The sequence below is a fragment of the Oryctolagus cuniculus genome, chromosome 20 (genome assembly GCF_051225735.1).
Source record: "Oryctolagus cuniculus isolate XC-2025 breed Fujian yellow rabbit chromosome 20, ASM5122573v1, whole genome shotgun sequence".
In the NCBI taxonomy this organism is placed as follows: Eukaryota; Metazoa; Chordata; class Mammalia; order Lagomorpha; family Leporidae; genus Oryctolagus; species Oryctolagus cuniculus.
Window position 1 is genome coordinate 43,511,137 of NC_142886.1, and position 26,156 is coordinate 43,537,292.

Sequence of the window (26,156 nt, forward strand, 5' to 3'; positions counted from 1 at the left end):
TCAGCCTAGCCTAGCCCTGGCCATTGAGGCCATTTGAGTAATGAACCAGCACATGGAAGATCCTCTCTCTCTCTCTCTCTCTCTCTCTGTGTGTGTGTGTGTGTGTGTGTGTATGTCTTCCTCTCTCTGTGTAACTCTGACTTTCAAATAAATTAATCACTCTTAAAAAAAAGGGGGGAGTCATTGGCTTCTCCAATAGATAAGAACCTTGATGGCCAGTGTTGTCCTGGGATGGTTTGTGTAGGGGAATTCCAGGTCTGGGCGGAATGGAACAGCCACTGTCAGGTAAGCCTGGACCAAGGGAGCCCACCTGGCCATGGTGAATTCCCTAAGGAGCAGGAGGGCGTGGCCTCACTGACCAACAGGAAGCTGGGCCTCACTGACCAACAGGAGGCTGGGCACGAGCTGATCAGGCACCTCCCAGCCCAGTTTCAGTCTTCAGCGCTCACTTCTCAGGGAGCCTGGGGCTTCAGCACAGGCTGCCCACCTGCTGTCTTCCACCACCCTGATGTCAGTGATTGGCTTTCTGTGCAGCGGCGAGCGGGCCTGGTGCGGGGCTTCCAACTAGTGTGGGTTCTTGTTCGGCACCACCACAGGGAAATTATTCATTGACTCCTGCTGTTGTTACCAGGCAAAGGGTGATTTTCGTGTGTCTGACAAGGAACTTTCTTGTTTTGCTGAAACAGGACCCTGTGTAGTCAACTGTAACAGAATCTCCACACCCTGTTTCTGTAACTGCCCCTGACCCTGCCAGCTCGCATGTGCAGGCTGAGGACGGTGAGACGGAAGTCTGATCTAAGGTGCAGGTGGTCTGGTGTGGAGGTCTGATCTAAGGTGCAGGTGGTCTGGTGTGGAGGTCTGATCTAAGTGCAGGTGGTCTGAGGTCTGATCTAAGGTGCACGTGGTCTCCTCTCTTTCTGCCCCATGGTTTCAGAGCCTGCCTCCCTACCCTGACTCTGGTTACTACTGATGTCAAAAGACAAAACTGCAACAATGTAAAGATCTTTTTTTTTTTTTTTTTTTTTTTTGACAGGCAGAGTGGACAGTGAGAGAGAGAGACAGAGAGAAAGGTCTTCCTTGCCGTTGGTTCACCCTCCAATGGCCGCCGTGGCTAGCGCGTTACGGCCGGCGCACCGCGCTGATCTGATGGCAGGAGCCAGGTATTTATCCTGGTCTCCCATGGGGTGCAGGGCCCAAGCACTTGGGCCATCCTCTACTGCACTCCCTGGCCACAGCAGAGAGCTGGCCTGGAAGAGGGGCAACCGGGACAGAATCCGGCACCCCAACCGGGACTAGAACCCGGTGTGCCGGCGCCGCAAGGTGGAGGATTAGCCTAGTGAGCCGGGGCGCCGGCCAACAATGTAAAGATCTTGGCTCTGTTTTCTGCTGGGGAAGGAGACAGCACTTCATTCTGCAAAGCGGGAGTGACCCAGTGAGCTCAGCTGAGGCCGTGGGTTTACAGATGCAAAAGTGTTGAAAAGCAGAAACAAAAAGAAAACATTGATGGACAATTTCAATGTTACTTTCCTTAGGTTAAGGTAAGGTTCCTTCGGATTACCCTGTTGGTTAGTTTGGTAACGAGGAAAGAAGAGCAATTTTATTATCGTGCTGACTGAACCTGCCTTCTTGAGAAATTCAGCTTTTAGCTCTCTGACTTCTCAGATCATGTAACAACTTAGTTTCAGTTTGGTGATATGCAGCTTTAGCCTGAGTGACTCCATTTTGGTTTTCAGCCTGGTGTGTTGGGACCCAGGGCAAGAGCTTAGACCAGAGCAGTGGCATCCTGTAGTCTTCGTGTAACTCAAATGTGGGATTAGGGCTCCATGCCATTTGTCATCTAATCCAAAATGTTTTGTGCTATAGATCGGGGGTGCGGAGGAGGGGCACTGCCCATGGCACTCAAAGATCAGGACAAGGAGTGTGGGGAGCAACTCAGACTAGACTGTTATTCGAATTAAGACTTATTCTATGCATCTGCTCTCCCACAATCTGGCGCTGGGAGAGGAGGAAACAGCTTCTACACAGCTGCCTCCAGTTCAACCAATAAACAGCAGGACCTGCTCCTGATTGGAGGAGAGCAGCGTACTCGGTGTGTGGGTAGCAGAGTTGGGATTGGTGGAAGAGGACTGTAAAGGAGGAGAGAGACAACATGCACCAGGAACATCTAGCTGAAGGAACACCTGAGCAGCCCCCGAGAGAGCCGGCTGGCGGTATGCCGCTCCCCCGCGGAAGTGGGGAAAGCGGCAGGGGGAACCGCCCTTCCACTGAGGTGGAAGGGTCGGTAGCCAAATGGGAAGAACCAGCAGCAAACCCGGGGAGGGCCGAGCAGACGAAAGAACAGCGCAGGGTCCTGTGTCGTTCCTCCACGAAGACGGGGAGCAACATAATGGTGCCGTGACTCGGATATGAAGCCTAGGCAGGGTTTAGTGTCGTTCCTCCATGAAGCGGGGGAGCGACAAAGGAGGATTGTGGGTTCCTGACTATGCAGGAAGGAAGCACTCCTGGCCCTGGAATGTACGAGAATTCCATTTCCCTGAAGAAGACTGCGCATGCTCACATCAGCAAGGCACAGGTGCACTTTGACTGGCACCTGGCCTGGATGAATTTGTCTTCCCAGAGGTGACCGTGGCTTACTGGTTTCCTTTGCTCTTGCGGTTTGAACTTGCTCCACAGTGGGACGGTTTTGCCATCTGGAGCCGGGCCCCTGAGCAGCGTCACCCCCTCAGGCCGCAGGGACCATCCACAAACTCAGTCTGAGCCTCCCCAAGGCGGGCAGTGAGGCAGGGGAGGGAGCAGAGGAACTCCCTGCCCTGCGCTCCTCCTTGCTTGCACCCAGGGCTGCTGCCGCTCTGCTCGGCTGTGAGCAGAGGTTCAAGCCCAGGCCCGCGTCCTCGGGAACAAGTGGCCTGGCCCCAGCTCAGCTCCCCTTGAGCGCTGACCTGGGCTGGGTGAGTTGAGGTGGGCAGGGGTGCAGTGAATGAACAGAACCTCGGTTTTCCGGAGCCCAAGCTAAGTCATCAGCGTGAGAAGCTGCGGGCTCTGCGGGTTTGGGAGCATCTGGAAGTAGCCCCCACACCGCGGGAGGAGAGAGGGCAGGGCTCTGAGCCACTGCGTGGCACCAATCAGGCAGAGCGCTGCCCCTGTTACGCTCCCTTCCGAGAAAGCGGATGGTCCCATGTTGCCACTGGGAGGACACCAGAGCCTTAGACACCTCGGTCAGCCTGTGAGTGCCCTCGGGGTCCTGTGGCCCAGCAGCGACAGGGTCTGGGTTCTGGTTGCTGACTTGCCCTGTGCCCACCCGGATGCCTTCCTGGGCTTCAGCCTCTCCCGCTGCGGGGTGAGATGGGGACCTGCCAGCCCCCAGCTGCTGCCTGGGTCTAAGCCTTCCTTTCCCTTCTCGGCAGGGCTGCGCCTGGCCCCACTCCCCATAGCAGGGTTCCTGGGAGCTTGAGGAATGCAGGAGACTCCCTGGTGGGCCTGGGGGTTGCCTCCCCTCCTGCAGACCTGGGGCCTCTGCCCTCACAGCGGCCAATGTGCCGTGTGCTCCCCTTTCCACTTCCAGAGGAAGAACTGTCCCCGCCACCACCAAGCGTGACCAAGGCCTCTGCTGGTCCACCTCTGTGGGGAGCCTGTGGCCAAACAGACCCGGCTCCGACCCCTCCAAGGCCAGGGCAGGGGTCTCTCCACAGGGCAGGTAGTGGTCTGAGAAGCAGTTCTCCCAGGCCTCACCCACCCGACTGCACAGCTCAGCCTTCCGCACTGTCAGGTGAAGGTGCTGCCCCCGGTGGGGTTTCCCCCACACCCACATTGGGTGTGTACGATGGGAGAGGAGCGATTGCCCTCCTGGACTCTGGGCATTGATTGGTTCATTGCTAAGTGCAGGGCGGGATTAGGTCCCTGACCACCACCAGGTCCTATCCAATGGGGCGGCTCAGAGACCTTCACAGTGGCTTCCTGACCTGTGCAGAGGTCTGCTGGCTCAGGCTCCTGGCCGGCCAGGGGCCAAGGTTCAGGCCACTTCCCTGCCAGGGCCCTGAGCTGTTGGCCCCACGCCAGGGCCTGGGTGAGTTTCATTTCTTCGGGTGCTCCTCCCTTGCCGCCTCGGGAGCTGGTCAGTGAGGGCCTCCTCCTCCTGACACATGCTTGCAGAATGTCCCCTGCTCCAAGGCGTGGCCGGCCCCGGGCAGGGCAGCCACGGCGTCCACATTCTTTTATTTCTTTATTTTTAAAGATTTCTTTATTCATTTATTTGAAAGAGTGACAGAGAGAGGGGGAGAGAAAGAGACACTTTCCATCTGCTGGCTCACTCCCCAGTTGCCCACAACAGCCAGGGCTGGGTCACGCCAAAGCCAGGAGCCAGGAACTCTGCCTGGGTCTCCCACAGTGGTGCCCAGGACCCAAGCTTAGGTCCTCTTCCACCGCACTGGCCGGAAGCTGGATTGGAAACAGAGCAGCCGGGACTCCAACCAGCACCCCCATATGGGATGCTGGTGTCCCCAGGGGCAGTGTGGCAGCACTGTGCCACAGTGCCGCCCCGTCTCCTTTTAGATGCCGTAAAATATACACGACATGTGGCGTCTCAACCGTCTCAAGGATTCGGCTCGGTGGCATGAAGCACCTCCCCCTCTCGTGCAGCATCCCCGCTGTCCAGCTCCAGACCATCTCAGGTGACAAAGCTGGAAGTCCAGACCCTGTGGGAAGAGAGCTGCTCAGCCCCCAGCCCCGGCAGCCGCCCCTCCCCGGGCCATCTCTGGGAGTCGTACTGTGCTAGTAACTCCCAGACGGGGGCGCCTCCAGCCTTGCTCTTTTATCTCACGCAGCATAATGTCATCCATGTTGCCGCTTGTGTTCCAGTCTCCCTCCCTCCTTTGTAAGATGAATAATTTTCTGTTGGCTGTGTGCCTATAGCTTGTTTTTCCACTCATCAGCTGACGAGCTGCTGCCAACACGGGTGTAGAAATCTCTCTTCAAGATTCTGTTTTCCTAGGAGTGGGTTGGATTACTGGATCATGTGCTAATTGTATTTTTAATTTCTTTGAGGAAGTGCCATGCTGTTCTCCATAGCAGGTGTACCATTTTACATTCCTGCCGACAGCATTTCCACGTCTCCACTTCCTCCCCAACACTTGTGATGATCAGTTTTCCCGAAAGTGTCTATTCCTATAGGTGTGAAGTGACTTTTTTTTTTTTTTGAGAGATAGAATTAGACAGTGAGAGAGAGACAGAGAGAGAGAGGTCTTCCTTCCATTGGTTCACTGCCCAAATGGCTGCAATGGCTGGAGCTGTGCTGATCCGAAGCCAGGAGCCAGGAGCTTCCTCTGGGACTCCCACGCGGGTGCAGGGGCCCAAGCACTTGGGCCATCTTCTACTGCTTTCCCAGGCCATAACAGAGAGCTGGATCGGAAAGTGGAGCAGCCGGGACTTGAGCTGGTACCCATATGGGATGCCAGCACTGCAGGCACCGGCTTTACCAGCCATGCCACAGCGGCGGCCCCACCCTCGGTGTTTTGCATCCCTGGTTTTGGGCAATGAGAGGCGCTCGAGGACTTGAGTGTCAGCAATGGAGATGAAAGAAATGACCAGGTTCTGGACGTGTGCCAGAGGAGAGGCTGACAGGACTTGCCACCGGGAGAGACGTGGGAAGAGGTGGGAAAGTGAGGGGTGAAGGACAGATCCAAGGCTTTGGCCTGAGCTGCTGAAGTACAGATGCTGGGTCAGAGACTCAGAGTCAGAGCGCTCCGGTCAGCATCCTGGTGAGAGATGCGGTGGCCTGGCCTGGGACAGGAGAGGCTGAGGCAGGCGGACTGGCCGGGCTAGATGGATTTCACTTTTTTTTTTTTTTTAATAAAATCCAATCTCCAAGTATTTGTTTATCTAATTTGAAAGGCAGAGAGACAGACAGACGCAGATAAATCTCCCATCTGCAGGTTCATGCCTCAAATGCCATCCACAGCAGGGGCTGGACCAGACCAGAGGCAGGAGCCGGTAACACCATCCAGGTCTCCCGCATGGGGGGCAGGGACTGAGACACTTGAGTCATCGCCTGCTGCCTCCCAGGGTGTGCGCGAGCAGGAAGCTGGAAACCAGAGCGGAGCCCAGACTGGAATGCAAGCACCCTCATGTTCCCCTCCCAAGTGGGGCTCTAACCACCATGCCACACCTCCGCCCCCAGAGCAGGGTGAGGCAGCAGGGTTTGTGGTAGAAGGCTGTGAGCAGAGGGGCAGCAGGGCTGAGCAGGCCTCGGCCTGTCTGGGGTTTCAGGGAAAGGGCTGCCCCACCCCGAGCCCCCACAGCCGTCTGGGAGCAGCTCTGTGAGGGGTCACTCACACGGCCACGGCGATTGAGCCTTGTGGGCCCCCAGGCCAATGGGCCGCGTCGGTCTGCATCCAACCGCAGGTCCTGAGACTACAGGTGGCCCTCAAGGCAACGGGACAGGGTGACCTCCCCTGCAGTGACGGAAGCAGAGGAGGAGCTAGGGCTGAGGTCTGGGTGCAGCAAGGTTGTCCAGGGCTCTGCGCCGGGAGGCGGACAGGAGAGGGTGGAACGGGAGAGCCCAGTGCTCAGGAAGGAAGTCGGAGGCCCAACATCCCGGTGGCAGGGCCGTGTGCCTCTGAAGTCTCCCGAGGGTTGCAGGTCTCTTCCTAGCTTCTGGGAGTCGCTGTGAGACTTGTACGCGGTCACTGTTTAATGCCTGAGCCCAGACCCCTGACCCCGACCCTGTGCCTCCCTTCTCACTGGCTCATGAGGCAAGCCAGACCCAGGGTTGCTGGGGGGAGAGGGAGACGCGAGCGCTGCTTCCGGGGCCAGGAAAGCCTTCATCCTCTCTGGGGTGCGCGGCCCTGTTCTCTGTCCTACGAAATTACAGCAGCAGCAGCAACCTATGGAGCTCAGCGCAAGACACTGCAAATGGATGGAGCCAAAGGTGGCCGGGGTCGGTCAGGCATGGACCCACCTCCCCCGCAGGACCCCACGCCTGGGGGTCCCTTCCATGGCAGCCTACATGGCCCCTTCCTCCAGCCGGCTTCTGACAGGGATCTGCTTTCCACCTGCGCTGCCACAGGAACCCCTAATTCCCCGTCTTTCTCCGCCACTTCTGCCTGGCGGCTGGCACCTGCTCTCCCCAGACACCTTTCCCTCTGTCACCATCCTCCTCTGTGAGACTTTCACCCGCCTTTGAATGGCCTGCCCACCCGCCACCTCCTCCGGGAAGCCTCCTCAGATATCCCCTGTGAGAACACATGCCTGCCTCCACTGTGCTCTCAGCTCTGTCTGGCGCCCGTCCCTGCCCCAAAAATGATGTTGCACGTTCCACCTGCCTGAGTAAGCACCCAGTTCTTGCTGACCCTGTAACCTGGGGGCAGTGTGGACCCTTCCTGTCTAGTGCAGCGTCTGTCGTGTGCACCAGGACTGGCTCTTTAGCTGAGGGCAGAGGCAGGGTTTCAGAGCTTCGTGTACAAACTCAGCCTGCGTGGTGACTGTGCCCGAGTCCGGCTCCAGTGCCTGCAATGCCCAGAGCCCGACAGCACTCAGCACGCTGCATTTTCTGGGTGCTTTCCTGGTCGCCTGCTGGTGAGACTTGAGGTCTGGCACGGATAGGGCAGTGTCTGGCTCACCTCGGGCATCTGGTGCCATTTCATAGGGAAGGATGGGGACTCTGGGGCCAGTGGCGACCGCTCACCCTGCCTCCCACCGGGACCCTCTATCACCTCCCACACTGAATGAGGGGTACACTGAGGCCCACGGAAGGCCCCCCAACACCCCCGGGCCATAGGGCCTCTCCCTGTAAACCTGAGACCCAGCAAAGTGTCCCACCGGCTGCTTCTGTGCCTGGTCCACCTGCCATCTTCCCTGTCCCTCTGGGAGGAGGAGGAGACGAAATCCACAGCTCACAACTGCCACCAGAGTCACAGGAAGTGAAGCCAGGAGATGCATTTGCAGGTAATTTTATTCAGTATGTTTCTGATTAGTTGGGTTAGGGGAGGGAGAGGGAGTTCCTGGGGGTCCACTTTCTCTTGGCTGGGCCTCGTTGGCACTGGGTTCAGCTGGGAGAGAAGGGGTGTCTTCTTAAATCATTGCCAAGGCACCCAAAGCCGACCCAACTGTGCCGAGGATGACATTGGATGACGTGGCAAGTCCAGCGGCCCCTGGGGAAGACAGAGCGTGAGCCCCAGAGAGCTAGGCTGAGACCCCGAGATCCCACCCGGATTCCTCCTCCCTGTCCTGAGACCACCCCTCCCCACGCCTCCCCTCTCAAGGCTCTGTTTTGGGCAAAGGATGCTCTCTGGAGGGTGAAAGACAGGGTGAGTGGAGGATGGGCACTGAGAGACGAGGGGGTTCCCTCACTTTACATAGTATACCTCTGAGGCAGGATGAGGGGGACCTGCCCAGGTCACCCAGGTGTCAGAGCCCAGCAGGGCTGACCCCAGCCCAGGCATCATGCTCCTAGGGGCCCCCCTCGCCCTCCCCCGCATCCGGCACCAGCTACTCCCACACTCAGGAGGAGCCAGAGAACCTGGCAGTAGAGGCAGGATGCTGAGGGTGGGGGCACTGCAGGGACAGGACAAGGCCACTTACCCACGGACTGCAGAGTGGCCACCACGCTGCCTGCGACCACTCCGCCCCCATTGGCCACAGCTGCTGCGGACATCATTTTGGCCGCTACGGAGCCGGCGGCGATCCCTGCGGCAGTGAAGCCCAAGGTGCCCAGGACCACGGGCACAGCCCCCACCGCCACAGCTGCGAGGGGAAGAGGGCGGGATGGGGGTCGCTCAGCGGACGGAGCCCCTGAGAACCTCCTGGCTGCTCCTGGAGGCTGCAGCTTGGAGGGGGTTCCCAAGATAAAGAAGAGGGGCAGAAGAGGGGAAGGGGCCAGGCGAGGACCAGGGGTCTCGCGCGCTGTGCCATGCTGGGGAAGTCACCGCCCTCCTGAGGCTGGAACAGGCCACTCTATTTGCTGGTGGTCCTGTCTGCTCCCTGTCCTCCCTGTCCTCCCCGCCCCCCACCCTCCCCACCCGCCCCGTGTCTGCTTCTCCCCAGAGTCCCGCCCACCGGCCCAGGCCGCCCCCAACCCCAGCAGCTGGGGAGGGGGAGCCAGCCTTGTGGACCCCACCCGTGCCGCGTCTCTAAGGTCCCCCAAAGTCCCAGCTGAAGGCCTCGCGACTGTGGGCGTGCAGGTCACTCACTCCCGGCCACGACAGCGCCCACCAGCATTCCTGGGTGGAGACAGGGCAGGGAATGGGCGGGGAGGGAGGGGTCAGCGAGTCGCTGATGCGGACCCCCCCCCCTCCAGGGTGGGGACAAGACTCACCCACCATCGCGAGGCCGTCGTCCAGCAGACCTGGCTAGGACTCGAGGATGGCCACGGGGCTTTATAACCAGGGAGCAACCCGGGGCACCGCCCCGTCCCGCCCCCAACTCCGGTCCTCTGCTCGCCCGTCCCGCCATCCCCCACTGGCCAACTGCACCCCAGTCTCCTCCCAACCGCTGCACCTGCCCTTTTGGCGGTGTGGGGTGGGGGGGCTTCCGTCGCACCTGGGGAACCTGCGGGAAGAACAGGGCTCTTCTGACCCGAGGGCGGCCGTCGGCGCGGCTGCGGCGGTCGGGGGCCAGGGCTTTCCCCGCGCTGGCCGACCTGCAGCTGTGTCACTCACACTTTTTTTTTTTTTTTAAACTTCTCACCGACAATAACTCTGATTAAAAACAGACAGGCTGGCTTCTCTCCCCATCTGTGTGCCTCAGGCGCGCCCCTGCAAGTTTCCAAATGTCCTCTAGGGGGCAGTGTCATCCCTGGTAGAAGCTATCTCCTTGGAAGGTAGCTTTAGAAACCTAAGCGTATCTGTAATTATTTATAAAGAAAATAAAAGAGGGGGCCTGCGTTGTGGCTGGGAGGCTGAAGCTGCCGCCTGTGACACTGGCATCCCCTAGGCTGCTCCCCTTCCGGTCCAGCCTCCAGGCCTGGGAGGGCTGCGGAGGATGGCGCTGGTACTTGGGCCCCTGCACCCACGTGGGAGCCAGGGATGGAGCTCCTGGCTCCTGACCACGGTGGCCACTTGGGGAGTGAGCCAGCAGATGGAAGATTCTCTGTCTGTCACTCTCATTCTTCCCCTCACTGTCTCTGCAACTCGGCCTTTCAAATGAATAAAATAACTTTTTTCAAAAAAAAAAAAAAAAGACTAAAGTAACTGATAATGTTTTGGCTTTAGCTTAAACTTGTGCATCGGGTGGGTGGGTGGTGCAGTGTTTAGACTGCTGTTAGGGATTCGTGCTGTTGGAGTTCAAGTCCCAGCAGCTCCACTTTGTATGCAGCTTCCTGCCATGTGCACTGTGGAGGTGGCTGAACTGCTGGGGCTCCTGCCAGCTTGCTGGGGGCCTGCATTGCCCGGCCTGGCTGCTGTGGGCATCTGAGCAGTGACCCGACACATGGAAGACCTCTGTCTCTCACTCTGCCTTTCAAATACAATGAAAATAAATATAGATTTTAAAAGGAATAATTTGTGTGTATGGAGTTTTTAACCTGTGCTGCTCATCACGGGGCAGCAGGCCCGATAGATCTCCGCAGGGCCAGCCTGGGGAGCTCTGGGGCCCAGCGGGATGATGAGCGTGGCCAGCAAAGGAACCACACCAGAGCCGGGAGATGCGTTGAGGCCCAGAGCGCAGCTGGGTTCTCCACTTTATTGGGAGGGGAAGAGCTTTTATAGACACAGAAAGGGGGCCGTCCAGGACACAGGGAACCGAGCCAACCAGCTGCAAGGTAAGGCAGGACATGAGCCGGGCACACCTTCAAGGGCCTATCACAGCCGAGGACATATACAGTTCACAAGTATGGAAGTCTGCTGTCAGGCTTGGTACCGCCCCTGGGGGCCATCTTGGATTGTTGGAAACACTGAGTCTCTGGGATGCGGAAGTGCGGCAAAATTGAGCAAGCCTTAGGGGCCTTGTCCAAGGAAGGCTTACCAACCCCCCCACCCCCCGCAAACCTGTGCACAATAACTTGGTATGTATGACAGATCAGTGATGCTTTCAATTTTGTTTGTGCTTAGAAAGTCATCCCAACCTTTTTTTTTTTTTTTAAGATTTGTGTATTCATCTATTTGAAATAGTGACAGAGGGAAAGAGAGAGAGAGCTTCCATCTGCTGGTTCACTCCCCAAATGTCCCCAACAGCCAGGGCTGGGCCAAGCTGAGCCAGGCAGCTGGGACTCCATCTGGGTCTCCCACACGGCGACAGAGGCCATCTTCCACTGCTCTCCCAGGTGCGCCACAGGGAGCTGGATCAGAAGAGATGCATCCGGACTTGAACTGACGCTAATGTCAGATGCCAGCGTCACAGGTGGCAGCTTAACCGGCTGTGTCACAAAGCCAGCCCCTAATTTTTTTATTGTTAATTACTATTCTTGGTTTTCTCTTGTAAATTTTTAAATTTATTTTCTGAGAGTTGGAGCGAGTGATCAAGTGAGCTCCTGTCCCCTGATTCACTCCACAGATGCCCACAATGAAGCTGGGAGCCTGAAACTCAACCCAGGTCTCCCATGCAGGCAGCAGGAACCCAATCACTTGAGCCATCAGCTCTGCTTCCCGGGGTCTGCACTGGCAGGAGCTGGAGCCACGATTTGGAACTGGAGTCAAACCCAGATCCTCTGGGATAAGCACCTCCTAATGAGCATTTTCTTTTTTAAGATTTATTTATTTATTTGAAAGTCAGAGTGTCAGAGAGAGAGGAGAGGCCGAGAGAGAGAGAGAGGTCTTCCATCCGATGGTTCACTCTCCAATTGCCCGCAATGGCCAGAGCTGTGCAGATCCGAAGCCAGGAACCAGGAGCTTCTTCTGGGTCTCCCATGCTGGTGCAAGGGCCCAAGGACTTGGGCCATCTTCTACTGCTTTCCCAGGCCATAGCAGAGAGCTGGACTGGAAGAGGAGCAACCAGGACAGAACCGGCACCCCTATCCGGACACGAACCCGGAGTGCTGGCGCTGCAGGCGGGGATTAGCCTAGTGAGCCACGGCGACGGCCTTGAAATACCTTTTTGTGTTTAAATTCTGCTGTTAAGAGTTGGCACCTCTTGGAGTCCCAGCAGCTCCACTTCTGATCCAGCTTCCTGCTAATGCACCTTTCAAATAAATCTACAAACAAACAAACAAACAAAAAACCAAGTTAGAGGCAGGGGGTGGTTATGTGAGCATTAGGGGGCCTGCACTGTGGCACAGCGGGTTAACGCCCTGGCCTGAAGCGCCAGCATCCCATATGGGCGCCGGCTCCAGTGGCCATTTAGGGGTGAACCAACGGATGGAAGACCTTTCTCTCTGTCTCTCTCTCTCACTAACTCTGCCTGTCAAAAAAAAAAAAAAAGATTTTTCACTTATTTGGAAGGCAGAGTTACAGAGAGAAAGGGAGAAGAGTGGGGGAGACATCTTCCATCTGCTGATTCACTCCCCGAATGGTTGCAACAGCTGGGGCTGTGCCAGGTCAAAGCCAGGAGCCAGGAGCTTCTGCTGGGTCTCCCACATGGATGTAGGGGCCCAAGCATATGGGCCATCCTCCACTGCTTTTCCCAGGCACGTGAGCAGGGGGCCGGATGAGAAGTGGAGCAGTGGGGACTTGAACCGGCGGCACCCATATGGGATGCCGATTTGTAGATGGTGGTTTAATCCACTATGCCATAATGCTGTCCCCAAACAGCACAATTTCTAACTAGTTTATCAATGAAAGAAATGAAAGAAAACCAAAATTATCATCATTTAGAATAAGAACAATTCTCACAGCAGGAAAAGGAGAATAGAGAGTTGCAAGCAGCTTTATGCCTGTCAGTCTGACAATAAGAAACACTCACTGAGAAACTCACTGTAGGGGAAACAGAAACCCTGAGGAACCTACACATTAAGTACCTGGGTTCATAATTCAAGTTCTTCTCATAAAAACATTCCAAGCCCAGAGAGCTCCCGTGCCAAGACCTTGCAGGCACTGGAGAAGGAAGAAGTAGCTCCCAGTGCTCCAGATATGACAGCGAATGTTTCCAACCCCCTTCCTGAGATCCGGGAACTGGAAAAGCCACATCTCACACAGGTTTCCCAGAAGAGGCCAACAGCAGAACAACAGCCTTACAAACACCCCTGCAAAGACCCTGCACAGGGGCCGGCGGGGGCGCACTAGGTTAATCCTCCACTTGGGGTGCCGGCATCCCATGTGGGCACCGGGTTCTAGTCCTAGCAGCTCCTCTACCAGGCCAGCTCTCTGCTGTGGCCCGGGAGGGCAGTGGAATCTGGCCCAGGTGCTTGGGCCCTGCACCCGCATGGGAGACCAGGAGGAAGCACCTGGCTCCTGGCTTCGCATTAGCATGCACCGGTCATGGCGGCCATATAGGGGGTGAACCAACGGAAGGAAGACCTTTCTCTCTCTCTCTGTCTCTCACTGTCTGTAACTCTACCTGTCAAAAAGCTTTTAAAAGAAAAAAAAAGATCCTGGACAAAACAGTCACAGATTCGTCTCTCACTACACAGAGAAACCACAGCATGAGCTGGTGAGGTCTATACAGCGTGGGTCCAACGGTGGAAGCCCAAGTCACTCATTGTGCAGAATGGAGGAGAAACAGCAAACGCTCACCTTAATGGATGCTTTGGTGAACAATTCTGAGCAACGTGGAACTGCAAGGGCACGTCCACAACCTTGCTACAGTTGTCCAGGAAAACCCAGATCGCACTCCGTGCTGGTACACTGAGTGCGCTTTAGCCTGGGAGCAGGCAAGGACATCCTCTTCCACCACTTCTAGTCTGCTATTTGTTAATAACTGATTGATTGATTGATTTGAAAGGCAGAGCTACAGAGACAGAGAGAGAGCCATCTGCTGGTTCCCTTCCCAAATGGCTGCAACGGCCAGGTCGGGGCCAGGCTGAAGCTGGAAGCTAAACCAACTGGCACTCCAACACGGATGTCAGTCGCCCAAGGGCGTCTTCACCCACGGAACCCGGTGTCAGCCCCTCCATCGCATGTCCAGCTGGAGGCCCCGGCCAGTGCAGTGAGGGAGGGAAAAGAAGAAAGTCCTCAAGGTTTAGCATTCTTGCTAAAGACAACGTATTGATTTATTTGAAAGGTAGCCTTGGAGAGAGGGACCGTCCGTCACTGATGGGAGCTTAGCCCACTGTGCCACAACACCAGCCCTTACAATCTTCTGTATTCACGTCCAACAGTATTGTTAATGTGGAAGGAAAACTCTACAGTGTCCATAAAAACTGCTAGAATAAATGACTTCAACAACATGGCAAAAATTATATTAAGAACATTAGCAATAAAAGCAAAAATGACAATTCAATGACATCAAATGTCACACTGGCGTTGAAACAGCATTGCCTGGGCTGGCAGGCAGTGTGGTGCAGTGGTGAGCAGGCCACTTGGGACACTTGCCCCCTGAGTGTCAGGGCGCCTGGCTCCATGTCCACGCCTGGCTCCATGCCCACGCGGACGCCTCTTCACAGCCGCCCAAACCGGGAAGTTAACAAGGGCGCAGTGCGCAGCCAAGCGCTGGCCAGGCCCTGGGGTAGCTGTCTCGATTGCTGGTGGCCACTCTGGGAAACCGTCAGCCGGCCTTGCTCAAATGTGCACGCACCCAGACATGCGCGGTCCCACTCTTGGGCTCCACGCAAGGGCTGTGAGAACACGCATCCCACGGAGCCTCCCTCGCACACGAGGTCCACGGCAGCCCCCACTCAACTACGCAGAACTGCGTGGGCCGGGGACCGTGCAGGGCACAGGTGGCTAGCACATGTAGTAACACACACGTGAAGGGAAAAGCAAATCCCGGGCTTCCTGCCGCTAAGCCCCAGACCCTCCGCTGTCCTGTCTTCAGTGCGGTCCGGCGCCGGCCGCCAGCCAAGGCTCCTGGCGCTGCGCAGAACGTTCCAGGACGGCCCACGAGAATGCATTTTCCCGGTAAACGCCCTCGTCCCTGGAGAGGCGGGGTCTATTGGGCCCCCGGCTCCCCGTGCTCTAGGTCTCCCTCAGCCTTACCTGCAGCTAACCTGGGGGGCCCCCTGCGCGGTCCAGAGCCCGGATTCGGAGGCGCTAGATTGCCCTCTGGTGGACGTGTCTCCAAGTGCAGCGTCGTTGTAGGTGGGCCGGGTATGCACCTGCAGCGCCCGCGTGGGCAGGGCCATCCGTTTGAGGACTGGGGTAAGCTTGCAGGGACCTCCCGTGCTCGGAGCGAGCGTGTGAGTGCGAGGCGCGAGGATCTCGCGTGGGAGGAAGCTGGGCAGTACCTTCTTTTGGGAGGCCTCGGCAGCTCTCACTCTTGCCCTCACCTGCCCTTTCGTCCCGGGCACAGGGCCTTCCCGAAAGCCGTGCGTGTGGACATGGCCTCTGCTGCCCGCAGTGCTGGGCTCAGGGAGGGGCCCTTGGCAAGTCTGGGTGGAGCGCGGCTCTCTTTGGAGCTTCCTAGGCTCCCCAAATCGACACCGATGTCTGATTTTTTATCTTGTGTATACACAAGGCGCTGCGGTAAGATACCACCTGTTTACAACCCGCCAGTCAGTCTGACCCTCAGCAAACGCCCACGAGGCCCTGTGCCCCCGACCCCTCCAAGCTCTGACCAAATCTGTAGCCCTCACCCTTTGTTCTGGAACTCGGGGGAGACAGGCAGGGGGAGAGAGAAGCCAGGCGGTTGGATCGGCAATGAAGAGCAGAGGGAAAGTGTTGCCCTCCCTGTGGGCTGAGCGGAGGAAGAGCCGACGTGAGAGAGAAGTGGAGCAGATGTGCAGAGACGGACTCCTGCGTGCGCTCCCATCTCCACAGCCTCCCCAGGGCGGCTGCAGCCAGCTTGCGGTTCTCAGCTGCTCCCGACCTCGTTACTCGTGCCTTGTGTGGCTCAGGCCGCCCAGAGCCCTGAGGGACCCCTGCCCAGGCGCTGCTCCTGGCGCTGCCAGTCCCTGTATTCAACTGAGAATCCTTGTCGCCATTTCCTATGTGTCGGCCACTGCTGTGGGACTGGGGGATGGGGCAATGGACAAGAAGAGCTCTTGGGAGCCAGCACTGTGGTGCAGTGGGCTCAGCCTCCGCCTGCAGTGCCGGCATCCCATATGGGCGCTGGTTTGGGTCCAAGCCGCTCCACTTCCGTTCCAGCTCTCTGCTATGGCTTGGGAAAGCAGCAGAAGATGGCCCATAGTCCTTGGGCCCCCTGCACCCATCTTCCGGGAGACCCGGAAGAAACTCCTGGCTCCTGGCTTCAGATCAGTGCAGCTCTGGCCATCACAGCCATTTGGGGAGTGAGAACCAGCGGATGGAAGACCTGTTTCTTTCTTTCTCTCTCTCTCTCTCTCTCTCTCTCTCTCTCTGCCTCTCTGCAACTCTGCCTTGGGAATAAATAAATAAATATTAAAAAGAAGAAGAGATCTTTGCTGTCCTGCTGCAGAGATGTGTGGTGGGCCCACCAGCAAGGAGGCAGCCTGTCTGTTGGTGTTGAAGCTGGGAAGAGGGCGGAGCAGGAGGGGCGTGGGACTGGAGGCCGGGGCGGGGCTGCTGCAGCAGAGCCACAATACAGTGGGCTTTCATTTTCCCCCGAAGCAGGGCTCATTTATGCACTCAGCAAACGCCGAGCTGCGTTTTCTGCACATCAGAGGCGGCTGAGATGCAGCGCAGGCAGCGAAGCCTGTTTCAGGGCCTGGGCTGAGCACTGCGAGGTACTGCGTCGGCCAGGTGTGGGCGGCCCTGAGCCCGGGTGCTCGGTCCCCCGTGCTGTGGGGCTGTATCAGCTGCCATCACTGGAGAATTGGCCCCAGACCACAAGGTGGGATCAGTCGCTCTTCACGGGTTTGGGGTCTGCCTGCATTACCGTTACTGGGTTGCTGTAAATTAATCTTTTTCCCCCCAAGATTTATCTATCTATCTGTCTATTTATTTATTGGAAAGGCAGAGTTACACACACTCACACAGAGAAAGAGAGATCTGTCATCTTCTCCCCAAATGACCACCACAGCCAGGGCTGGGCCAGGTCAAAGCCAGGAGCCCAGAACTCCATGCTGGTCTCCCATGTGGGTGGCAAGGGCCCTGGGACTTGGAGGCCATCTTCCTCTGCTTTCCCAGGAGCATTAGCAGGGAGCTGGACGAACAGCTGGGACTCAAATGGGCACCAGTAGGGGGTGCCAGCCTCCCAGGCTTAACCTGCTGGTGCCGCCTCGCTGGCCCTAAAAGTCATCTTTCAAAGTCTTGTTTCCTCCCCAGGAGACTCCCTTTGACCAGTTCTGGCCAGCATCCTCGCATGCACCTGAGCTGGTGTTGGCCAGGGGCCGCTCAAGGGCTCTGTTGTACACAGCAAAGGGCAGCAGCTGCCTCTCTTCTCTGCTTGTTTAATTGGGGTGGACACAGCGCCCATCTGTTGGTTTGCTCCTGAGTGCTTGCAACAGTGGGGACTGGGTCAGGCTGAAACCTGGGAGTCCAGTCCAGGTCTCCCATGTGAATGGCAGGAACCTCACTACTTGAGCCGGCACCTGCTGCCTCCCAGGGGACTCTGATGGAGGCTGCAGCTGTCCCAGCTGGCATCCTCACAGCTGGGGCAGACCTCTACCCCTCTCATGTTTTTGGGGAAAATCTTCCCTTGGTCGCTACTTGATATATTAGGGCTACTGTAACAAATTTCCACAAACTGACAGGCTTTCAAAAAAGGGTATTTTTATTTATTCGAAGGGTGCAGTGACAGAGAGGAAGTGAGAGAGAGAAATTGTCCATCTGCTGGTTCATTCTCCAAATGGCCACACCAGCCAGCGCTAATCCAGGTAGTGGATTAACCTAGTGCGCCCCCGCCGGCCCGTGTGCAGGGTCTTTGCAGGGGTGTTTGTAAGGCTGTTGTTCTGCTGTTGGCCTCTTCTGGGAAGCCTGTGTGAGATGTGGCTTTTCCAGTTCCCGGATCTCAGGAAGGGGGTTGGAAACATTCGCTGTCATATCTGGAGCACTGGGAGCTACTTCTTCCTTCTCCAGTGCCTGCAAGGTCTTGGCCCGGCAGCTCTCCGGGCTTGGAATGTTTTTATGAGAAGAACTTGAGTTATGAACCCAGGTACTTAATGTGTAGGTTCCTCAGGGTTTCTGTTTCCCCTACAGTGAGTTTCTCAGTGAATGTTTCTTATTGTCAGACTGACAGGCATGAAGCTGCTCGCAACTCTCGTTCTCCTTTTCCTGCTGTGAGAATTGTTCTTATTCTAAATGATGATAATTTTGGTTTTCTTTCATTTCTTTCCTTGATAAACTAGTTAGAAATTGTGCTGTTTGGGGACAGCATTACGGCATAGTGGATTAAACCACCATCTACAAATCGGCATCCCATATGGGTGCCGCCGGTTCAAGTCCCCACTGCTCCACTTCTCATCCGGCCCCCTGCTCACGTGCCTGGGAAAAGCAGTGGAGGATGGCCCATATGCTTGGGCCCCTACATCCATGTGGGAGACCCAGCAGAAGCTCCTGGCTCCTGGCTTTGACCTGGCACAGCCCCAGCTGTTGCAACCATTCGGGGAGTGAATCAGCAGATGGAAGATGTCTCCCCCACTCTTCTCCCTTTCTCTCTGTAACTCTGTCTTCCAAATAAGTGAAAAATCTTTTTTTTTTTTTTTTGACAGGCAGAGTTAGACAGTGAGAGAGAGACAGAGAGAAAGGTCTTCCTTCCATTAGTTCATCCCTAAATGGCCGCTACAGCCAGTGCACATGGGATGCTGGCGCTTCAGCCAGGGCGTTAACTCGCTGTGCCACAGTGCAGGCCCCCTAATGCTCACATAACCACCCCCTGCCTCTAACTCGGTTTTTTGTTTGTTTGTAGATTTATTTGAAAGGTGCATTAGCAGGAAGCCGGATCAGAAGTGGAGCTGCTGGGACTCAAACAGGTGCTAACTCTTTTAAAAGCATCAGTTAAACACAAAAAGGTATTTCAAGGCTGGCTTACTAGGTTCACTAGGCTAATCCTCTGCCTAGGGCACCGGCAACCCGAGTTCTAGTTCCAGTTGGGGTGCCGGTTCTGTCCTGGTTGCTCCTCTTCCAGTCCAGCTCTCTTCTATAGCCTGGGAAAGCAGAAGATGGCCCAAGTCCTTGGGCCCTTGCACCAGCATGGGAGACCCGGAAGAAGATCCTTGCTCCCAGCTTCAGATGTGTGCAGATCTGGCCATTGCGGGCAATTGGAGAGTGAACCATCGCATGGAAGACCTCTCTCTCTCTCGGCCTCTCCTCTCTCTGTGAAACTCTGACTTTCAAATAAATAAATAAATCTTAAAAAAGAAAATGCTCATTAGGAGGTGCTTATCCCAGAGGATCTGGGTTTGACTCCAGTTCCAAATCGTGGCTCCAGCTCCTGCCAGTGCAGACCCTGGGAAGCAGAGCTGATGGCTCAAGTGATTGGGTTCCTGCTGCCTGCATGGGAGACCTGGGTTGAGTTTCAGGCTCCCAGCTTCATTGTAGGCATCTGGGGAGTGAAACAGGGGACAGGAGCTCACTTGATCACTCGCTCCAACTCTCAGATAATAAATTAAAAAATTTATAAGAGAAAACCAAGAATAGTAATTAACAATAAAAAAAATTAGGGGCTGGCATTGTGACACAGCCCGTTAAGCTGCCACCTGTGACGCTGGCATCTGACATTAGCGTCAGTTCAAGTCCGGATGCATCTCTTCTGATCCAGCTCCCTGTGTCGGGAAGAGGAGGCCCTCACTGACCAGCTCCCGAGGCTGCGAGGGAGGAGCACCCGAAGAAATGAAACTCACCCAGGCCCTGGCGTGGGGCCACCAGCTCAGGGCCCTGGCAGGGAAGTGGCCTGAACCTTGGCCCCTGGCTGGCCAGGAGCCTGAGCCAGCAGACCTCTGCACAGGTCAGGAAGCCACTGTGAAGGTCTCTGAGCCGCCCCATTGGATAGGACCTGGTGGTGGTCAGGGACCTAATCCCGCCCTGCACTTAGCAATGAACCAATCAATGCCCAGAGTCCAGGAGGGCAATCGCTCCTCTCCCATCGTACACACCCAATGTGGGTGTGGGGGAAACCCCACCGGGGGCAGCACCTTCACCTGACAGTGCGGAAGGCTGAGCTGTGCAGTCGGGTGGGTGAGGCCTGGGAGAACTGCTTCTCAGACCACTACCTGCCCTGTGGAGAGACCCCTGCCCTGGCCTGGAGGGGTTGGAGCCGGGTCTGTGTGGCCACAGGCTCCCCACAGAGGTGGACCAGCCGAGGCCTTGGTCACGCTTGGTGGTGGCGGGGACAGTCCTTCCTCTGGAAGTGGAAAGGGGAGCACACGGCACATTGGCCGCTGTGAGGGCAGAGGCCCCGGGTCTGCAGGAGGGGAGGCAACCCCCAGGCCCATCAGGGAGTCTCCTGCATTCCTCAAGCTCCCAGGAACCCTGCTATGGGGAGTGGGGCCAGGCGCAGCCCTGCCGAGAAGGGAAAGGAAGGCTTAGACACAGGCAGCAGCTGGGGGCTGGCAGGTCCCCATCTCACCCCGCAGCGGGAGAGGCTGAAGCCCAGGAAGGCATCCGGGTGGGCACAGGGCAAGTCAGCAACCGGAACCCAGACCCTGTCGCTGCTGGGCCACAGGACCCCGAGGGCACTCACAGGCTGACCGAGGTGTCTAAGGCTCTGGTGTCCTCCCAGTGGCAACATGGGACCATCCGCTTTCTCGGAAGGGAGCGTAACAGGGGCAGCGCTCTGCCTGATTGGTGCCACGCAGTGGCTCAGAGCCCTGCCCTCTCTCCTCCCGCGGTGTGAGGGCTACTTCCAGATGCTCCCAAACCCGCAGAGCCCGCAGCCTCTCACGCTGATGACTTAGCTTGGGCTCCGGAAGCCCGAGGTTCTGTTCATTCACTGCACCCCTGCCCACCTCAACTCACCCAGCCCAGGTCAGCGCTCAAGGGGAGCTGAGCTGGGGCCAGGCCACTTGTTCCCGAGGACGCGGGCCTGGGCTTGAACCTCTGCTCACAGCCGATCAAAGCGGCAGCAGCCCTGGGTGCAAGCAAGGAGGAGCGCAGGGCAGGGAGTTCCTCTGCTCCCTCCCCTGCCTCACTGCCCGCCTTGGGGAGGCTCAGACTGAGTTTGTGGATGGTCCCTGCGGCCTGAGGGGGGTGACGCTGCTCAGGGGCCCGGCTCCAGATGGCAAAACTGTCCCACTGTGGAGCAAGTTCAATCTGCAAGAGCAAAGGAAACCAGTAAGCCACGGTCACCTCTGGGAAGACAAATTCATCCAGCCAGGTGCCAGTCAAAGTGCACCTGTGCCTTGCTGATGTGAGCATGCGCAGTCTTCTTCAGGGAAATGGAATTCTCGTACATTCCAGGGCCAGCAGTGCTTCCTTCCTGCATAGTCAGGAACCCACAATCCTCCTTTGTCCTGATCTTTGAGTGCCAAGGACAGTGCCCCTCCTCCGCACCCCCGATCTATAGCACAAAACATTTTGGATTAGATGACAAATGGCATGGAGCCCTAATCCCACATTTGAGTTACACGAAGACTACAGGATGCCACTGTTCTGGTCTAAGCTCTTGCCCTGGGTCCCAACACACCAGGCTGAAAACCAAAATGGAGTCACTCAGGCTAAAGCTGCATATCACCAAACTGAAACTACGTTGTTACATGATCTGAGAAGTCAGAGAGCTAAAAGCTGAATTTCTCAAGAAGGCGGGGAGGGTCCGAGTTTGAACTTGTAATAAACAACCCTGCAATTTGTTTTGGCTTGGACTCTGGTGGTCTCTGATTCTTGGGGCTAGTCGATCATCAGGCACTTCATTTCGGGGCTCGTCTTGGATTGGCCCCAGAGCCCACCAAGACTCCGGGTCGAGGGGTCGCAGAAGGACCAGTGCCGGTAAGTCTGCCGGCATTGTCTCTGTATTGTCTGCTGTTGTACTGGAATTGTCCATAGGTTCTGTATCTGGGCAGACAAATAGTCCTGGCAGGCGCGCTATAGGACTGTCGGTGGGGCCGCAGGAAGAGGTTCCTCGGACTCCATCTGGGACTATCTGTATGAATTATAGTCCATCTGGTCGGGCCGGGATAGCCCAACAGCGCATGTGATTTGTGTTTGTGTATGTGAGTGTAGTTACGTGTTTCACCGAAAGCTTTCAATTCAGGGCTGCTAATTTCGGGAGTTTCCTGTTTTACCTCTCTATTTGATAGAACTTCTCTTCCTCTTTTAACAACTCCTTCCCAACTACAGCTCTTTTTTGGTCCACAATGGAACAGACACAGGCCACCCCTCTTAGCATCCTATTGGACCACTTCAAGGATGTAAAGACTAGGGGCTCCAATTTGAGTGAGGAAGTCCGAAAGGGCAAACTCGTGACTTTTTGCAGGTCAGAGTGGCCAGCCTTTGATGCTGGATGGCCACCGGAGGGAACCTTTGACCACACTGTTGTGCAAAAAGCCAAGAGAAAGATGGTTCGTCCCTGCTGCCTCCCAGAAAGTGCATGAGCAGGAAGCTGGAACCCGGAGCAGAGCCCAGACTGGAATGCAAGCACCCTCATGTTCCCTTATCAAGTGGGGCTCTGACCACCATGCCACACCTCCACCCCCAGAGCAGGGTGAGGCAGCAGGGTTTGTGGGTAGACGGCTGTGAGCAGAGGGGGCAGCAGGGCTGAGCAGGCCTCGGCCTGTCTGGGGCTGCAGGGAAAGGGCTGCCCCACCCCGAGCCCCCACATCCCTCTGGGAGCAGCTCTGGGGTGGAAAGCCTTCATCCTCTCTGGGGTACGCGGCCCTGTTCTCTGTCCTACGAAATTACAGCAGCAGCAGCAACCTATGGAGCTCAGCGCAAGAGACTGCAAATGGATGGAGCCAAAGGTGGCCGGGGTCGGTCAGGCATGGACCCACCTTCCCCGCAGGACTCCACGCCTGGGGGTCCCTTCCATGGCAGCCTACATGGCCCCTTCCTCCAGCCGGCTTCTGACAGGGATCTGCTTTCCACCTGCGCTGCCACAGGAACCCCTAATTCCCCGTCTTTCTCCGCCACTTCTGCCTGGCGGCTGGCACCTGCTCTCCCCAGACACCTTTCCCTCTGTCACCATCCTCCTCTGTGAGACTTTCACCTGCCTTTGAATGGCCTGCCCACCCGCCACCTCCTCCGGGAAGCCTCCTCAGATATCCCCTGTGAGAACACATGCCTGCCTCCACTGTGCTCTCAGCTCTGTCGGGCGCCCGTCCCTGCCCCAAAAATGATGTTGCACGTTCCACCTGCCTGAGTAAGCACCCAGTTCTTGCTGACCCTGTAACCTGGGGGCAGTGTGGACCCTTCCTGTCGAGTGCAGCGTCTGTCGTGTGCACCAGGACTGGCTCTTTAGCTGAGGGCAGAGGCAGGGTTTCAGAGCTTCGTGTACAAACTCAGCCTGCGTGGTGACCGTGCCCGAGTCCGGCTCCAGTGCCTGCAATGCCCAGAGCCCGACAGCACTCAGCACGCTGCATTTTCTGGGTGCTTTGCCTGGTCTCCTGCTGGTGAGACTTGAGGTCTGGCACGGATAGGGCAGTGTCTGGCTCACCTCGGGCATCTGGTGCTATTTCACAGGGAAGGATGGAGACTCTGGGGCCAGTGGCGACTGCTCACCCTGCCTCCCACCGGGACCCTCTATCACCTCCCACACTGAATGAGGGGTACACTGAGGCCCACGGAAGGCCCCCCAACACCCCGGGCCATAGGGCCTCTCCCTGTAAACCTGAGACCCAGCAAAGTGTCCCACCGGCTGCTTCTGTGCCTGGTCCACCTGCCATCTCCCCTGTCCCTCTGGGAGGAGGAGGAGACGAAATCCACAGCTCACAACTGCCACCAGAGTCACAGGAAGTGAAGCCAGGAGATGCGTTTGCAGGTAATTTTATTCAGTATGTTTCTGATTAGTTGGGTTAGGGGAGGGAGAGGGAGTTCCTGGGGGTCCACTTTCTCTTGGCTGGGCCTCGTTGGCACTGGGTTCAGCTGGGAGAGAAGGGGTGTCTTCTTAAATCATTGCCAAGGCACCCAAAGCCGACCCAACTGTGCCGAGGATGACATTGGATGACGTGGCAAGTCCAGCGGCCCCTGGGGAAGACAGAGCGTGAGCCCCAGAGAGCTGGGCTGAGACCCCGAGATCCCACCCGGATTCCTCCTCCCTGTCCTGAGACCACCCCTCCCCACGCCTCCCCTCTCAAGGCTCTGTTTTGGGCAAAGAATGCTCTCTGGAGGGTGAAAGACAGGGTGAGTGGAGGATGGGCACTGAGAGACGAGGGGGTTCCCTCACTTTACACGGTACACCTCTGAGGCTGGGTGAGGGGGACCTGCCCAGGCCACCCAGGTGTCAGAGCCCAGCAGGACTGACCCCAGCCCAGGCATCATGCTCCTAGGGGCCCCCCTCGCCCTCCCCCGCACCTGGCACCAGCTACTCCCACACTCAGGAGGAGCCAGAGAACCTGGCAGTAGAGGCAGGATGCTGAGGGTGGGGGCACTGCAGGGACAGGACAAGGCCACTTACCCACGGACTGCAGAGTGGCCACCAGGCTGCCCGCGGCCACTCCGCCCCCATTGGCCACAGCTGCTGCGGACATCATTTTGGCCGCTACGGAGCCGGCGGCGATCCCTGCGGAAGTGAAGCCCAAGGCGCCCAGGACCACGGGCACAGCCCCCACCGCCACAGCTGCGAGGGGAAGAGGGCGGGATGGGGGTCGCTCAGCGGACGGAGCCCCTGAGAACCTCCTGGCTGCTCCTGGAGGCTGCAGCTTGGAGGGGGTTCCCAAGATAAAGAAGAGGGGCAGAGGAGGGGAAGGGGCCAGGCGAGGACCAGGGGTCTCGCGCGCTGTGCCATGCTGGGGAAGTCACCGCCCTCCTGAGGCTGGAACAGGCCACTCTATTTGCAGGTGGTCCTGTCTGCTCCCTGTCCTCCCTGTCCTCCCCGCCCCCCACCCTCCCCACCCACCCCGTGTCTGCTTCTCCCCAGAGTCCCGCCCACCGGCCCAGGCCGCCCCCAACCCCAGCAGCTGGGGAGGGGGAGCCAGCCTTGTGGACCCCACCCGTGCCGCGTCTCTAAGGTCCCCCAAAGTCCTAGCCGAAGGCCTCGCGACTGTGGGCATGCAGGTCACTCACTCCCGGCCACGACAGCGCCCACCAGCATTCCTGGGTGGAGACAGGGCAGGGAATGGGCGGGGAGGGAGGGGTCTGAGAGTCGCTGATGCAGACCCCCGCGGACCCCCCCCCTCCAGGGTGGGGACAAGACACCCACCATCGCGAGGCCGTCCTCCAGCAGATCTGGCTAGGACGAGGATGGCCACGGGGCTTTATAACCAGGGAGCAACCCGGGGCACCGCCCTGTCCCGCCCCCAACTCCAGTCCTCTGCTCGCCCGTCCCGCCATCCCCCACTGGCCAACTGCACCCCAGTCTCCGCCCGACTGCCACACCTGCCCTGGTGGCGGGTGGGTGGGGGGGTGGGTTGGGGTGGGGGGAGCTTCCGTCGCGCGTGGGGAACCTGCGGTGAAGAACAGGGCTCTTCTGACCCGAGGACAACCGTCGGCGCGGCTGCGGCGGTCGGGGGCCAGGGCTTTCCCCGCGCTGGCCGACCTGCGGCTGTGTCACTCACACTTTTTTTTTTTTTTTAAACTTCTCACCGACAATAACTCTGATTAAATGTCCTCTAGGGGGCAGTGTCATCCCTGGTAGAAGCTATCTCCTTGGAAGGTAGCTTTAGAAAGCTAAGCTTATCTGTAATTATTTATAAAGAAAATAAAAGAGGGGCCTGCGTTGTGGCTGGGAGGCTGAAGCTGCCGCCTGTGACACTGGCACCCCCTAGGCTGCTCCCCTTCCGGTCCAGCCTCCAGGCCTGGGAGGGCTGCGGAGGATGGCGCTGGTACTTGGGCCCCTGCACCCACGTGGGAGCCAGGGATGGAGCTCCTGGCTCCTGACCACGGTGGCCACTTGGGGAGTGAGCCAGCAGATGGAAGATTCTCTGTCTCTCACCCTCATTCTTCCCCTCACTGTCTCTGCAACTCTGCCTTTCAAATGAATAAAATACCTTTTTTCCAAAAAAAAAAAAAAAAGACTAAAGTAACTGATAATGTTTTGGCTTTAGCTTAAACTTGTGCATCGGGTGGGTGGGTGGTGCAGTGTTTAGACTGCTGTTAGGGATTCGTGCTGTTGGAGTTCAAGTCCCAGCAACTCCACTTTGTATGCAGCTTCCTGCCCTGTGCACTGTGGAGGTGGCTGAACTGCTGGGGCTC

The 26,156-nt window shown here is 57.4% G+C and overlaps 2 protein-coding genes across 4 annotated transcripts; both read right to left on the reverse strand.

The window, feature by feature from the left end:
* Positions 1-7,927: 7,927 nt before the first annotated feature.
* LOC127482640 (interferon alpha-inducible protein 27-like protein 2) lies at positions 7,928-9,540 on the reverse strand. Of its 2 annotated transcripts, none has more exons than XM_070065566.2 (4): positions 9,308-9,540; positions 9,183-9,212; positions 8,575-8,736; positions 7,928-8,144 (listed from the first exon to the last, which is right to left on the reverse strand). In XM_070065566.2, exons 1-4 carry the CDS (start codon positions 9,312-9,314, stop codon positions 8,065-8,067), a joined length of 279 nt encoding a protein of 92 aa, XP_069921667.2. In that variant the 5' UTR covers positions 9,315-9,540; the 3' UTR covers positions 7,928-8,064. The 2 variants fall into 2 exon arrangements, with proteins under 2 accessions (XP_069921667.2, XP_051695100.3); XM_051839140.3 differs by having other exon boundaries at positions 9,312-9,459.
* A 14,236-nt stretch (positions 9,541-23,776) lies between these two features.
* On the reverse strand, positions 23,777-25,196 carry LOC103345926 (interferon alpha-inducible protein 27-like protein 2). Of its 2 annotated transcripts, XM_017339139.4 has the most exons (4): positions 25,161-25,196; positions 25,029-25,058; positions 24,421-24,582; positions 23,777-23,990 (listed from the first exon to the last, which is right to left on the reverse strand). In XM_017339139.4, exons 1-4 carry the CDS (start codon positions 25,165-25,167, stop codon positions 23,911-23,913), a joined length of 279 nt encoding a protein of 92 aa, XP_017194628.4. In that variant the 5' UTR covers positions 25,168-25,196; the 3' UTR covers positions 23,777-23,910. The 2 variants fall into 2 exon arrangements, with proteins under 2 accessions (XP_017194628.4, XP_069921668.2); XM_070065567.2 differs by lacking the exon at positions 25,029-25,058.
* Positions 25,197-26,156: the final 960 nt, after the last annotated feature.

Coding starts and splice junctions, on each gene's coding strand:
- LOC127482640 (XM_051839140.3), bottom strand. CDS start 9,444: ATGGCGGGACGGGCGAGCAGAGGACCGGAGTTGGGGGCGGGACGGGGC. Junction 9,213..9,311: donor TGGACGACGGCCTCGCGATG/GTGGGTGAGTCT, acceptor GTCTCCACCCAG/GAATGCTGGTGGGCGCTGTC. Junction 8,737..9,182: donor GGGCGCTGTCGTGGCCGGGA/GTGAGTGACCTG, acceptor TTCCCCTCGCAG/CTGTGGCGGTGGGGGCTGTG.
- LOC103345926 (XM_017339139.4), bottom strand. Junction 24,583..25,028: donor GGGCGCTGTCGTGGCCGGGA/GTGAGTGACCTG, acceptor TTCCCCTCGCAG/CTGTGGCGGTGGGGGCTGTG. Junction 23,991..24,420: donor GGCCACTCTGCAGTCCGTGG/GTAAGTGGCCTT, acceptor TGTCTTCCCCAG/GGGCCGCTGGACTTGCCACG.